General features: G+C 35.2%; 1 protein-coding gene across 1 annotated transcript; it reads right to left on the reverse strand.

The window, feature by feature from the left end:
* Positions 1–9,064: 9,064 nt before the first annotated feature.
* Positions 9,065–10,891, reverse strand: LOC110804994 (uncharacterized). Its single transcript, XM_056832102.1, has 2 exons — positions 10,649–10,891; positions 9,065–10,561 (listed from the first exon to the last, which is right to left on the reverse strand). The coding sequence occupies exons 1-2, from the start codon at positions 10,889–10,891 to the stop codon at positions 9,065–9,067; spliced, it is 1,740 nt and encodes a 579-aa protein (XP_056688080.1).
* Positions 10,892–15,778: the final 4,887 nt, after the last annotated feature.

The raw sequence follows: 15,778 nt of genomic DNA on the forward strand, positions 1-15,778 counted from the left end.
CTTTATTTTGGTTTAACTTTCTGCCCTTTTTGGTAGGAAGGTAAGTTTTCTTTTGGTGGGAAGAAAAGGCATCATTCTAATTGTTTGTTTTTTCTTTTTATCCTCGGGTCATTTGGATTTAAGTGATAATGGTTGGCTGGCAGGGAGGAGGAACATAAGAGATTGATAAAAAAAAATACATAGCTAAATAAAAAAGAGAAAGTATAAGGAATATAACTGACCATCAGTATTGCTGATTCTGTACCATCTAAAAGGTCCGATGACACATTTCCTTTACGTACTTCCTTCAAAACTTGTCCAAAGTACGAAGCAATCATCTTAAATGTCTTTGTTGTTTCATCAAACTTGTTGTCCAGCACTTGATTGTGTTGTGCAAGGTCTTCATTTTGCTTCTTTACAACTGATAATTCAACTTTTAAGTTCTCCATTTCAATATCACTATTCTTAAGATAGCCAGACCCTTCTTTCCTCAACAAACCATCCACTCCAAAGATGTCACTTTGCTTCACTCCAAAGCCATAATTTAGAGGACGTTTAGGCACTTCACCTCCGTACATAAGTTCATTAAAGACCTCATTCTCAATTTCGACCTTAGACTTGGAAGTAGAGGAACTCGCAAGGTTTTCTTGGAGTTTATTGTTTGCATCCTCCTGGTACATAATAAGAAATGCGTAAGGTTTAGATGACAAAAATATGAATTATTGAATGAACTCAACGCAATGGATACCATAAATTGACGAGATATTGTGCCCTCTTTAAAGCTTCCATCTTCTTTGGCATAAACTGATTTGTAAAACGTCAATTCGCTATACTCTCCCTTCTTCTCTTTATGCAACATTAGGAAAAAAAATTCAACAAACTTATGGAGTAGATTGAGGCTGATTAGAGCATATATGATTAGCACCTATAGCAACTGAAATGCAACAAATCAAATAATGTAAAAAATCATACAAGATCTTCTCTTCGATTAGCAAAGCTTGTAGGACCACTGTTGTGAATATGACCTCGTACTGCTCGAGCATCTTTTCCAAGTTGAGATAATTTCTAAGTTCATAAATCAATGTAATCATGAATCGGAGATAAAAAAAAGTAGCTTACTCAAATCAGTATTTGTTGGGGTTACATACCGTGCCCTTTAGTGAAAACAATAATCGACCAAATCATTCCAACTGCTACTACATATTCCATCAGGAATACTATCATAATTTTGATCTAGAGTTTTATTCACTAGATCAAAGTACTGCTTCTTCAATATATACCTATGATTCTTCCATGATTTACCAGCACGCCTCACAATTGCCTTGTCAACTACCAGCCCATCAGGTATCACAAAATGTTCCATCAAAGACAAAAAAAAAAAAAAAAAAAATCAAGTTACATCACATGTTACATCACATCATTGGGATAGACACAAATCAAGTTTGAATGTTGGGGAAATTCTAAATTTTAAAATTAATAAAATAGATATGTCCAGTGTCCTAGTTATAACATAACTCTAATATTGATGGATAAGAGGGAAATAGAAATCAGGTACTGGGGCACTTGTTAATGTTTGTTGACACTGTTATACAGACATAATATACTACTGCTAAGAAATATTGGAGTCTCTGGTCTTCCATTTTACCATTTTCAGTTGGCTTGATCTTTGACACCCTTTTACTTAATGCAAGTTGCATTTCTCTGTAAAGACTTGTTTGCTATAGTTTTAGCTTGTTATACCTACACAGAGCATATTGGATTCTCTAGTCTTTCACTTTAATTGGCTTGATCTCTGACCCCATTTATTTCTTGCAATTCTCGGTGAAGACAGTAGAAAAGCTCCTCTTGTTTTCTGTACTTTTAGTTTCTTACCACACCATTCTATCCAGTAGAACTATCATTATAGGATATTATCTGGTGACACGAAATTGCATTTCCTTTCTTTACCACATCCGCCGTTTTTTTAGTTGTCCCATTTTGACTTTTAACACTTTTCACATCCCTCACTTTAACCATGTTTCTAACTAATGCTTTGTATATAAATGAAATGTTATTGGATTTTTCACAATGTATATTTTTAATGTATCAGTATTTTAAATAATTTTTACTAATAGATACAAAGATTTCAAGATATTGATGGTCAAAGTTGTGTTGATGGCAAGCGTGTCCAGTCAAAATGGATTAACTAAAAAAAAGGAGCAAGTACCAACTAGATATAGATATTGCTAAATTATAGCTTTAAAGAGGTAATTTTCTGCTTTCTGTAGCATCTGATTGACATAGTGTTGAGATGGGGCTGCGGGATAATAGTTTCTCCCTATCTTACAATTAAACAGACACTTTAGTTTATCAAATGTTTCTATGTCTGTGCTTTGGAATATAATTGCTTGCTTGAGAGTGGTTTGTATGTTTGAGAAATCTTCATCAAGTACTCGTGCAACATTTTTTATACACATTGTTTTTTATTATTATTTGTGAACTTGGTCTAGGAAGAAGCTATTGTTTTATATTTTAATTGAATAATATTACCGTGGGGTATTTGAGATTGAGAAATGGTGCTGAATTGCACATGCATATTGTTAGCTGATTATAGGTTAACTGAAATCCTGGATATTAATACTGTTATGTGCCTGAAATCCTGGATATTAATACTGTTAAGGACCTTTTCAGTGTGTTCAGGGGAAATGGAAAGGAACTAAGAAAGTGTAAAGAGGGTAAAGGAATCAAGAATGGGAGTTCGATCATTTTTGTTTGATAGTAGTAAGGAATAAATTCTCATTCCCATTCTAATGTTTTGTTACTCAAAGTAATACTGAAAGTAAAAGAAAATAAGCTTCCATGGTAAAACCAGTTTTTTCCTACGGAAGGAATATCTTTGCAACCAGTCAAAGCAACTAAGCTATCCTTGTTCTTGTCAAGATTTGTATTTGATGTAATGAAAACCTTATTCTAATTGTTGTTGACTAGCTTAACCTAGTGAATATCTTGTTCTTATTGACAGAAGCCCTGCAGATAAAACCTCTCTTGTCTCACTGTGTCTCACTGGTGAACAAGGATTCAGACCTGTCAGTGATCTCAGTGTGTGCAGACCTGTTTAGCTCCCTGATGAACAAAGATTCAGACCTGGTCAGTGATCTAAGTGTGTGCAGACCTGTTTAGCTTAGGTGTCTCATTTAAGTTCCGAACCTTATTTGCCTCCTATTAAATTATGAGCTACAAGAGCATCACATGCTTATACTTACCATGCATAGTAATATGTAAAAATATAATCTCATTGGTTGACAAATGCGCAACTAGTTGATCATGAATGAAAAGGTTAAGAACGATAATCTACATACCCGAACCATTGTAACGATATTAGATTTTAACTTCTTGTTCACAGCACGCCAGGTTTTGATTCCCACTGGACACAATGAATCGTTTTTTGCAATATCACCGAGGAAACTCACAAGGATGGAACCACATTTTCGGAGAGATTCACAGAATTCATTGAGCTTGACATAGTATCTTAATCCTTTTTCATCAGTCCAAACGTCTCGAGGCTGGACTGAACCCTTCACGAGATGGCGTTTTCCATTAGCATCTGCCAGATTTAAAGATATAGAGTTACGTGTAATAATTAAAAAAAACAACTCGATTACATAGAATCACCAATATATAAATAAAAAACAGGTGCATCTTTTATGTAGAGATATGTTTTTACCTATAGCTAGAACCTCTTCCTTCTCATCAAACTTCACGCTTTTCGGCCAATTTGCAACTATAATCCGGCGTCGAGGTTTTGATGCTTTCACACTAGTCTCTCCCCAATCTCCTTCGTTCAATTCTTCTTCACTTTCAGAAACTGATTCGTCTGGTTCATCAGAACTGTAATTTGGCATAATTTCTGACTCAGCCTGAATGGATGGAGTAGATCGCTCAACATGAAAGGATGGAGTAGATCGCTCCATGGGAGATGTATTTGCACTAACATCCATGTATGTTGGAGGCCTCTGAACAAAAACCCGATCACTATATCCATTTTTATTCCGTGTCATGGAGTCTTATGGTGATGGTGTAGGAGGAGGTCGTGACAGCACATGTTTTTTTAATCCCATGGGTGGAACAAATGAATTTTTCTCTGAATATGGTTTGGCACCTGTGAAAGAAGACACACTTGGTTGTTGTACAGCTTTGTGAGGCAGACTTGTAGCTTTGACAGAATTTTGTGAAACTTTCTGAGGTTGATGGGTAGCTTTATGAGGCTGTTGGGTAGCGTTATGAGGCTTGGCATGTTGTGCTTCTTTTTCTTCTTCTTTTTCTGCTGCTATTTGAATGAGATTTGGAAATAAAGGGCCATGCGACCATCTACTTTCAGCCATTTTTCTTTGTGGTTGTGGTGCTCCTGTAAGAGTGGATGAAATTGAGTGTTGCGATGGTTTAGAGGATGGTTGTGATAGGCTAAAAGATGGTTTTGATGATGTTTGAAGTTGGGGCTTTGAAGGTATGGAAGTAGATTCAGGCATGGATGATTTCGGAGCAACCATGGACGGAGATGATGTAGAAGACGTAGGCTTTTTTACAGTTGTGGATTGCTTGATGGGTTCTGATATATATCCAAATGTTTGTGACACTCCAAGTGTTGGAGGGCATAATGGTCCCCATTTTTGGGTGGATTTATCAGAAGATTTGGCTGACTTTGGTGAAGCAAGGCTCGAGTCTTCACTAGCAGTAACTATGAAGGTTCTTTTACTCCTGTAACTCATTTTTTCAGTTCCTGTTGAGCAAGTGAGAAACACAATTATTCTATCAGAAATTCTGAACTAGAATGTGAGCCGAGAAATTAAACTATCACTCAAAATAATAAGCGAAAAAGCACACAAATAGAATCATGTACGTAGATTTTAGATAAATTTCACAGGAGGGGTACACTAAGCGTAGAAAAGCTTCTGAAAAAATGATGTTGGCTACACAAAGAAAATCCCTTGTGAGTGAGAGTGACCAGGCAACAAAAGGCATATATCCACCATCTCCAAAATCACCTAACTCTGTATTCAAGACCTTACAATGTAGCAGGAGTCCTAGGTTTTCCCCTTAAGCCAACCATAACATTAACACTGCACCTGAGATACAAGACACTAACCCAACAGTGTTTGCTATACAATGCATTTCACTTTATTCAAGGAAATCAAATGTTAAATTATTACTGATTTATTATATGCGTTTACATTATTGTTTCATATCTTATTAATTTTGGATTTTATCTGAAAATTATAGGAACTAAAACCTGAGACAGGCATAGATTTTGAAATTAGCTGGCTCACCGAGATTTTTAGAAGCCTTTGCTTTTAATGAGGTAATAGTTTATTCTGCCTCCACGTTGATTTTGTTCCCTTTGCCACCCAGACTCTTCAGTATAACCCTCATAGGCCCTTGCATAGGAAGATTTTCTAGCTGTTTAGCAGCTAACTCACTGAAATTAGGATACCATGTTGCTTTTGGTCGATGAAAATTAGAAATTACCATCAATCAAGCCACCCAGAATGAAAAGGGGAGTTGGAAGACCTAGCAGAAACAGAAGGAGAGAAGAAGGAGAAGAGCAGCCAGGGAAAAGACCAAAAACTGTGAAATGTCAGAAGTGTGGTTGTTTTGGGCACAATTCTAGGACTTGTAAGGGAGGTCTGACCGGAAAGGAAATGAGAGAAACAGATGAGCCAATTGTTATATTTTTCCATTGTCAACCGTAGTATCTCTCAAACTACTAGTATCATACTATGCACTACATCCCTGGATATAGTTGCAGCTGAAGAAACATTCATCTTTATTCGTGCAGCAAGCTCTATCCATAAATCCTGCAGTTTATGATAGGATACCGGTTACTTGGTTTCAGAAGAACCTCTGATTTTATGCACAATTACGCTATATCCTATACATGCTATTATACTTATTGATCTGATGCTCGTTTTGATCTCAGGTATATTAAGTCAAGTGGGCAAATGGTAAACTTGTATCTCAAGCAAAGAAAAGATGTTTGAAGGTTCAATGGAGCAAAGCTACTCTTTATATTTTTAGATTCCAACACTTCAATTATCGTACAATTTTTATTGCTGGTTGTAACTGCTTGTTCAAGAATTACAAATCTTGGATGACAACAGAGCTGGAATCAGATTACCTAAGTCTGAGATTGCAGTAGCAAGTAATGATAAAGAGGAAGTAAAAGAGTGTTTGTCATTTTAGCAACAAGGTACATTTTAGCTGTGATTCCCAGGATGTTGTATGGGTTGGGTTTTATCTTGATAGGAGAACTGTTGCATTTCCCAAAGCTAAGAGAGAGAATTCTATGTGACAATAGTTGTTCAATCACCCCCAGTCAGAAAAGGGAACAAAGATGGAATATGTTCGTAGTTTTTTTTACTGTCTCAGTTTCTATGCTACATTTTTTTCTTAGTTGTTTAGCTCAGTATGACTAGTTTGGTTTAGCTTCTAGGTTGTATCTTCTCTGTTTTCGGCATAATTACCTTTTAAAACTTGGTGTTCTTTTCCCTTATTTTACCAGGCTATGGAGAGGCAAGGAACAGAGTTTCAGTCCGATTGTAATCTAAACCGTTTTGCATTGATTTGATACACCATGGAAGTGGATAAATTAAGCAGACAATTTCAACTACTTAAAAAAGAAGCTAAACATTTTCTGGAACAGGAAAAAAAATCATGTTTTTAGGAAAGAGTGCACAGAAATTTGCTTAAAAACTAAACAAAGAAATAATTAATGGTAAAACCAAAGAGAACTAGCATAGTTCCGCAAGTAAAAAAGAGGATCACACAATATAACAAATGTTTTCATTTATATCTTCATGAGAATGGCAGCTACTGTAGATTGAATGAGACATTCTAATGGTACGGAGACACTGTAAAGCACTTAAGCTAGTCGTCTAGTCTATATTTCTGAACACTCAATCAGCTGCTGATATCTTACACAAAACAGTCACAGAACCCAGGGAATAATCATCACTAACCTGTATAATACGATGTAGTAATTCCTTGATAAAAAGGATAAAACTTAGCAGAATCGCCAACAGCCTCTCATACACAAGTAAAGAATAATGGTTAGAGCAAGAATTAGGAGATAGTACAAATTTCGAATGCTACATAGTCATCTAATTCAGAACTCGCCTTTCTCCAACACTTCTTACTCCAGTCCAGTTTGAAAGTATCAAGTATAGCTACCACAAGCATATCAACCGCAAGAAAAATATACACTACTCAATTTACAAGACACGAGAGAAAATAAATGATATTACTAAACACAATGCAATATGAATCATAGGATAGAACACATAGAACGTAATTACTAGATTGAAAGTAAAATAAAATATTCAATAGATGGAATCAATAGAATAGAAATACAAATATAAAGAGAAACAATTAAAAAAAACATGATCAATCTAACCCACCCTCTCCCTCTACTTCTACTGGTAAAGAATCACCTAAATCAAACAAGTCCCTAAGCTTATTCTTAACAACATGCAACCATCCTTTTTGAATCTCATCTTCTATGTAAAAAACTTGTTTTGCTTGAGATGAGAATATAAATGGATCATCTTGCAACAATCTGCCAGTATGCATCAATTTTGAGAAATTGACACATACGTCGCCATTTGGATATGTTCTTACACCCCTATGAATGTCTACCCAATCACAACGAAACAATACAACTCTGTAAGCTCCATAGTAATTTAATTCATAGATATCCATCACTTTTCCAAAATATGCATCTCCATCTGCTTCAACCATAATTCCAGAATTTTGTGTCAGCAGACGACAATCGCAATCCATGGAAGGGAATTTAAATCCATTGATGATGAATCCTTTTAATTTTCTACCATAACAATACAAACCACCCGCTAAAGCTTTTCTTAGTTTCTCATCTTTGGTGGTGGCATCTATGCAATGTACCTACGATGATACATAGTAAAATCAAATACATTGTTTTTAAAAAAAAAACTAAGTATTTATTTCACATTAAAAGAACTTATTTTAAAAGTAACCTTATTTTGCAACCACCCTCCGAATTCATTGATGATCCAGTTGCTTTCATCACTCTCCGTGGCGGAACTTTGTGAGTTCATGTGACGCTTCTCCATTAAAAATTCACTTCATGTAAGAAGAAATAACTTAGAATGATCTATTTCAACAACATATAATTCATAGGAAAACTAACATAATACTTACTCCATATCCCATTTGATCGCATCAGAGTGAAGTAAAACGTAGCGATGAGCTTGTTTTAAGCTTTTGTCATCAAGGCGAATGGTGACCTCCTTCCCAACAACTCGGCCACCAATGTTAAACAAGTAATCATTGGAATTTTAAATCTCATCATCCATCCTCGTAGGTATGTTAAAGATGGTCTTAACACCTTCAAGATATCTCGAACAAAACCTAATTGTCTCCTCTAAAAGGAAGCCTTCCGCAATAGATCCTTCAGGTTGGGCTTTATTGGTTACATGTGATTTCAAATGGGACAAGTACCTTTCAAATAAAATATTTTTACTTTTAATATAATAAATGTGAAATATTTAATAAAATAATATAATTAAGACATGGAAGACAATTAACCTTTCAATGGGATACATCCATCTGTATTCCACTGGTCCACCAAGTTTAACCTCCTCCACTAAGTGAATCAACAAATGGACCATGATTGTGAAAAATGAAGGCGGGAACTCTATTTCCAACTTACAAATAGTTAAAATGATTTCATCTTGAAGATCATCTAAATCATCTGGATCAATAGTAGTAGAGCACAACCTCTTGAAAAAAGAAGACAATCCAGCCAACAAGTCAATCACTTTTGTAGTGTTAGAAGCTCTTAAGGCAACAAGAAGGATATCTTGCATTAGAACATGGTTGTCATGACTTTTGAGGTTAATCAACTTTCTTTGCTTCATATTCACACAACTAGAGAGGTTGGATCCATATCCATCCGGAACTTTAAGTTTCTGCAGAACATTTAAGAACCTCTCTTTCTCCTCAGTAGACATAGAATAGGAAGCTGGAGGCATGTATTCACTTCCATTAGGATTAGTACTAAGCCAAAGGTGAGGCTTTATTCTCCATTTTCAAGAGCTTTTCGATCATCCCTACTATCTCTACTCTTATCCATACTAAGAAGAGTTCCCAAAATATTCTCAGACACATTTTTCTCCATGTGCATTACATCTAAATTATGCCTTAAAATATTATGCTCCCAATACACCAAATCAAAGAATATGCTTCTCTTGGTACCAAAAGCACTTTCATGTTGGACATCATTGTTATCATTATCTCCTCTTTGTCTCTTTTTCTGTGGTGCCTTCGACTTTCCATAAACATACTCGACCTTTTCTTGTTCACTCAATATATCAGTCCCGCTAGGACGAGATGGAGCTTTACCCCACTCATTAGTTCCATACTTCTCACAAAATTTGTCACCCTGAATTCGATATGGGTGATCTGAAGGTAACCATTTTCTATAGCTACAATAACAAATCTTGTTCCCAAATCTATCAGAAGGCGTGGAATCTATGCATATAGGACATGCACTGTAACCTTTTGTGCTCAAACCAGGGAGCATTGCATAGCCAGGAAAGTCATTAATAGTCCAAAGCAAAGCCGCGTGCAAATTAAATTTCTTTCCTTCAAAAGCATCAAAAGCTTCAACCCCCGTCCACAACAATTTCAATTCATGCACTAATGGCTGCAAATACACATCAATATCATTTCCAAGACTTGCTTTTCCAGGAATAAGTGTGGAAAAAATGAAAGAAGATGGTTTCATACATAACCATGGTGGAAGATTATAAGGAATCAACATCACTGGCCACGTACTATAAGTGGTGTTCATTAAACGATAAGGATTAAACCCATCACTCGCAAAACCTAATCGAACACTACGAGGGTCGAATGCAAAATCTCTATGACGCTCATCAAATGCCTTCCATGCTAAGGCATCTGAAGGATGCCTCAAAATCTTCTTATCATCTTCACCCAATCGCTCTGTATCATGCCATCTCATATATTCTGCTGTTTCTGGTGACATGTAGATTCTTTTTAGCCTCGGGATAAGAGGGAAATATCGCATTACCTTAGCTGGCACACCCTTCTTATGAGTATCCGTACCTGGATCACTTGTAATGCCACCCTTACCCTTAGTTTTCGCCCACCTCGATGTACCACAAACATGACACTTGTCTTTCTCTAAAAATTCACCCAAATACAACATACAATTATTCGGACAAGCATCAATCTTTTCATACCCAAGACCCAAGTCTTTTATCATTTTCTTACTGTAATAAAAGGATGAGGGAAAATCAAGTATTTGGGGAAACGCATCTAGAATTAGCTTCAACAGCATGTTGAAAGATTCAATGGACCAATGATTCATACACTTCAAGTGAAACAAGTGTAAAAGAAAAGATAACTTTGAAAAGTTGGTACACCCTTCATATAATTTCTCCTCAGAAGCTTCAAGTAACTTCTTATACTTCGCCTCTTCCTCTTTCGTAGAATCATCATATTCAGCATCACTTTCATAGGTCACTGGCTCCTCAATCCACTCATCATCCTCCCGTGTTTCAAAAGTTAGGCAATTGGGAAACGTATTAACACTAAAAGTTTATCTTAATAGTCCTCCCATATTATCTCGACTAACAAACCCACTTTCATTATTTAGGGATCCTTCACTAGTATTCCCTCCATCACTACCAACCACACGATGAATCATATCCTCTTTACCGTGAAAGATCCTTTTCTTATACGACTTATAAAACCCCTTAAACAAAGTATGTGCCTCTACTACATTTACCGGGAACCATTTCTCCACCTTACAATTCTTACAAGGGCGTCTAATTTTTCCATGGACTAGATCTTCTTTAGCAAACTCAATGAATTGCATACACTACTACAGAAATGTCATTTAATAGCGTTTTTTTAATAGCGATTTTGCCCTTTCCCCTGTTAAAGATATTAAATACAACATATTATAGCGCTTATAAAATAAGCACTGTCATATCTCTACTTACTATAGCGCGTCATAATACACCGCTATTAAATCTATTAAAAAATAAAACAAAATAAATCAAAACTTAGAAAAATTAAAATAAAGAAATTGGTTCTCTTTCTTCCGTTTTCTTCTGCTCCTACCAAACCCTTTCAATTGCGCCTTTTTCTCTACTCTCAACTTCTCAAGACTGCCAACCAAAGCAACGATTTCAATGCTATACAATGCCGACAGCGCGAGGTTTCTCTATCTTCCTCTCATTTTGGTATGTTCTTCTTCAATTTTTTTAAAAATTTTACTATGAATTGTGGCTGATGCAGATTACAAAGCATATTAGGGATCGAAGAGGATTTCGTCGGGGAATTGAATTGAATGAGTTCCAGAATCACCCTGTATCGGAAATTGTTCTCTTATTTTTCTGGGTCTGTATAAATTTGTTGTGATTTAACTGATTTACTACTCACAAAGTCACATTGTCTAGCTGGGTTTGGTTCGAGGGTTTCAAATTTCTGTATTTAGGTTATGGAGTTGGCTGGAATTGAGGTCTTAAACTCCTTAAGAACTGATATTAATTGGGTATGAGAACACTGTTTATGTGGGATTATCTTTCAAAAAATGTCATCCTTAGATCACAATTTGTCAGCTTGTTTGGTGATTTCTAGTAAAATATCAACAAATCAAATATTCTCATGTTTGTATGATCAAGTTGTTATACCTGTTAGAATGATGATTAGTATTTGCAAATTGCGAGGGTGTAAAAACACATTGTGATGCAGAAAGACAGTGATGCTGTGAAGGATGCTCTTGATCAGTTAAGCGAAGTTGGTTGGGCCAAAAGGTGGAGCTCTCAGCCGCGTATCTCTCGTCGCTCAGTAAGTATCCTATGTTCAATAATGGCTAAATCAGCAAATGCTACTTCAAGAAAAGTCATTATGTGCACTTGTAAAGTACAGACCTCACTCAGGGAGCTGACAACTCTTGGGATAAAGAATGCCGAGAATCTAACAATACGACGAATTTGAAGGAAGAGCCTCCTGCGAAGTGTGGATTGAGTTCCGCATTTGTCAAGGTTTGTTTTTCTGTGTTCAGTATTGATTGATTATGCCCTAGTTTTGTAGTCTGACATAATTGAGGGTTTAATTTGAATTTGTCATTTATGTTTGGTTATCATTTTGGGGGATGTTTATTGGGTGAAATTTTATATAATGAAGGTTCGCGGATGATAATGGGGGAGATAAGAAGTCTTTTTTTCATGCAATTTCCTTTTCTACCTATTGCAATTTCAACAACTTTTTGTCCAGAAGGAAATCTTAGACTACTTAAAACTGAATGCTATTAAGAAAATTCAGGGTTGTGTATAGAGACAATCGATTATGGTTAAAGAGGAAAGTTTTGGCCTCCTGATAAAGCTTCTCTGTCAGAAATATACATTTCCACGGACACGGTTGTTCTCTCTAGTGAGTGCTTAGGGAGGGGCAATAGTAGTAGTACAAGAAGATTTATCACCTGATATTTGCTGATTATAGTAGCGTAGCAAGAGAAGCCCCAAATCCTTGATTTAGCCAGGAAAGACTGCACTGCTTATGGACCTTTTCTTTTGTTCTTAGTAAGTTAGGCTTTTCTCTTTCGGTCCTTCCCATCTGCACCTCACATCTCGGCACAGTGGGACGTGTAACCCGCATACTGTCCCATTTAACTACATTTGTTCCTGTAATCACTAAAGATCTTGGAGCTTTTGGATTTGATTCATGTTTGTTTTCAAAAGCCACAGATATCCATAACATAAGAGGCCTTATAGAATTCAGAAATTAGTCATTAAAGAGAACCAAGGTCTACTCCTAAAAGTCCCAATGTATGTAGAGCATATTACTATTAAATGATGACTCATCAGTAACATCGTACACCTGCAGAATACCCATGTCTCCACGATAATAAGCTGAAATGACAAACTCGAAAAGTTCTTTTTTTTGGCAACGAAACAAACTAGAAACAAAAACTAGCTCCTAACTTCTGTAGCTAACATGTGGGCTTCAGACACCAGGGATCTAAATTTAATACATTTGATGTGACTAAAATCTAAAACCAAAGACCTAATGTATTACAATATTAACAATTTCTTTGGGGGCGTTATCTAGATTCTAGAGTTTGAAGAGCCGTAAGGTGGTTACTGCAATTATCACATGGTTCCCAAATTGCCTTGCCTGCTATAGACCTAATAACATAACCATAACTTCAGAGTGTAGGAGAAGAGGCCCAATAATTAATTTATGGAATATTGTGGTAAAAACATAGAATTTGGGCTCATTGTTCAGCACACTCAAGACAGTCTTTGACCTCCTGCATTTCTTGTATGAAAGGAACTATCAGTATGTATGTCTGTGGTACCTTATGGTGTACTCGTATTATTGACTACATTTGAATGTGAGATATAGAAGAGAAAGAGAAGATGAAATCTAAGTAGTGTCACATTGTTAGAAGGTTTTTAAAACCTCTGTTGTGAATTTCTATATTCGATCAAATTTTGTTATTTGTGACTGCGTTGCTTTGAAGGGTTTTGACTAGAGAATTGTTTGTAAAATTAGAATAACAAGTCTGTGAAGATTGAACCTCTTATGCTGCTTTCAAGATGAATTATTTGTAGACTTCAGGAGATTCGATGCCTTTTGAAACTGACAAACTGTGCATGACAGTGAAGCTTGTATTTAAAGGAGGGAAGAATTTGTTTTGTTGCTTTCTTTATCACAGTTCGCATTCGGGATACCTTCTGGAAATTGCTTCTTACTCTTGTCGACTTGCCTGCAGGGAGTTCTTCATGTCAATCTACTCACTCTATACGCAAATCTTAACACTATTGATCTTTCTATTAATAACTTGAATGGATTGTTGTCAAAAGATTTTCTCAGTTCATCCAGAAATACTATTATTTAGTAAACTACAGATCCTTGACCTGTCAGCTAAAAAACAATCTGGGCCTCTTTTTTTTTCTTTTTTTTTTTTGAGGCCATAACTGCTAAATCCTATACTAGTCTTCAGACTCTGAATCTTTCCATGAACCTGTTTGGCTTGTGGGTCCCTATCTGAGCTTCATTTGGCACAACTTGTCTGATTCTTTGTCATCTTGCAAGTGGCTTGAATAACAAATACATTGCCTTTGAAGGTGTATGTTGTTAGTTATTTGAATGAGATGTTGATTACTTCGGGGCCAAATATGGTGGCAATGGATTTATTAGGGATGAAAATATTTACCATGTATTTAATAAGTTAAAGAATGATAAGAACAAGTTTAAGTTTGATTTCCAGATTGAGAATGAATTAAGAGAAATTTGTAGTACTTGGGCAAAAGAAATCGTGCAAGTATTTTTCGAGTTAGTAGGAAGAAATAGAGAAGGCTCTAAATAGAGTTTTTCTTTCATATATGACACGTATTTAGATACTCATGTATATATTTGAAACAGTAAATTTAAATGGAGTTTTGCTTTCTTTTGTATTTAATATTTTCCCCCTTCTATATGTATGAATATCTTATACACTGTTGTTTCACAATACTTTTTTCAGATTGCCAGTTTCCAAGTTATGACAGAGCATATTGACGAAGTAAGGACTCAATGGGTACACCATGTTGTTCAACAACTATATAATAGCTAGGTTACGTAGACGGAACCAACAAACATAAGACTTTATTAATTAATGTAATTTACGTAGTTTAATGTTTAGAATTTTAGTTTAGATCTATGTAATCGGTTTTATTAGGGTGACAATTGCAAAAATTCTTTTAATTGAGGTTTGGAAATTAATTTTCAACTATTTACTATTCTTCAATATATGGTGTTGTTTTGTGCAAAAAATGAAATATTTTTCATGTATGTATATATATATATATATATATATATATATATATATATATATATATATATATATATATATATATATATATAAAACCTTTTATAGCGCTTCATATACATCCGCTTTTAGAAAATAATTTAAAAGATGGCGGTAAATATTTAACAGCGTTTCTTTAATAGCGCTTACAATGTGCTATGAAATAAACATTTGAATTATCCTAATGTTACATATGACAGCGCTTTGAAAAGCGCTATTAAAGGTACCTTTTACTTTTAATAGCGGAGCCATCAACAGCGCTTCAAGAAGCGTTGTTAAAAGCATTATTAAGCGCCATTAAAAGCATTTTCTGTCGTAGTGATACAACCCTCGACATACTTAGGGTGGCCAATAGGTAGATCGATCCAACTTGTATCCATATCTATATGAAAATATAGTAATAAGATATATAATTATCATACGTCGTATAATAGGAATTGCTTATAAATAAACGTTATGATCATTCTTAGAACCTTGATATTACATATAATTCAAATAGGAACTAGTTAAAAATAATTATTTACATAGGAGATTAATTCAAGTGAATATAAAATCAAACACCTCCATACACAACTCTACTAATATTCAGTATCTATGTTCATCTTCTTGCTAGAAACTACTTTCATTCAATTCCATATCATATCTTTTTTAGCAAACTAGGTGATACTTTCAACTTCACATGAATTCAACAAGGAAAATAAAGCATGTGAGTTTAGCAGACAAGATGATACTTTCAACTTCACATGAATTCAACAAGGAAAATAAAGCATGCGAGTTTCACAAATTTATGAACACCAAAGTTTCAATAAAATAAATAAGATGGTAAAAGCTAAAAGAAAATAATAAGTCATAAGTCTAATCATTGCACTCAAATTTTAGTTTGATTATACGTATTAATTGATC

This window comes from Spinacia oleracea, chromosome 6 (genome assembly GCF_020520425.1).
Source record: "Spinacia oleracea cultivar Varoflay chromosome 6, BTI_SOV_V1, whole genome shotgun sequence".
Classification (NCBI taxonomy): domain Eukaryota; kingdom Viridiplantae; phylum Streptophyta; class Magnoliopsida; order Caryophyllales; family Amaranthaceae; genus Spinacia; species Spinacia oleracea.

Coding starts and splice junctions, on each gene's coding strand:
- LOC110804994 (XM_056832102.1), bottom strand. CDS start 10,891: ATGCAATTCATTGAGTTTGCTAAAGAAGATCTAGTCCATGGAAAAATT. Junction 10,562..10,648: donor TAAATAATGAAAGTGGGTTT/GTTAGTCGAGAT, acceptor GAAACACGGGAG/GATGATGAGTGGATTGAGGA.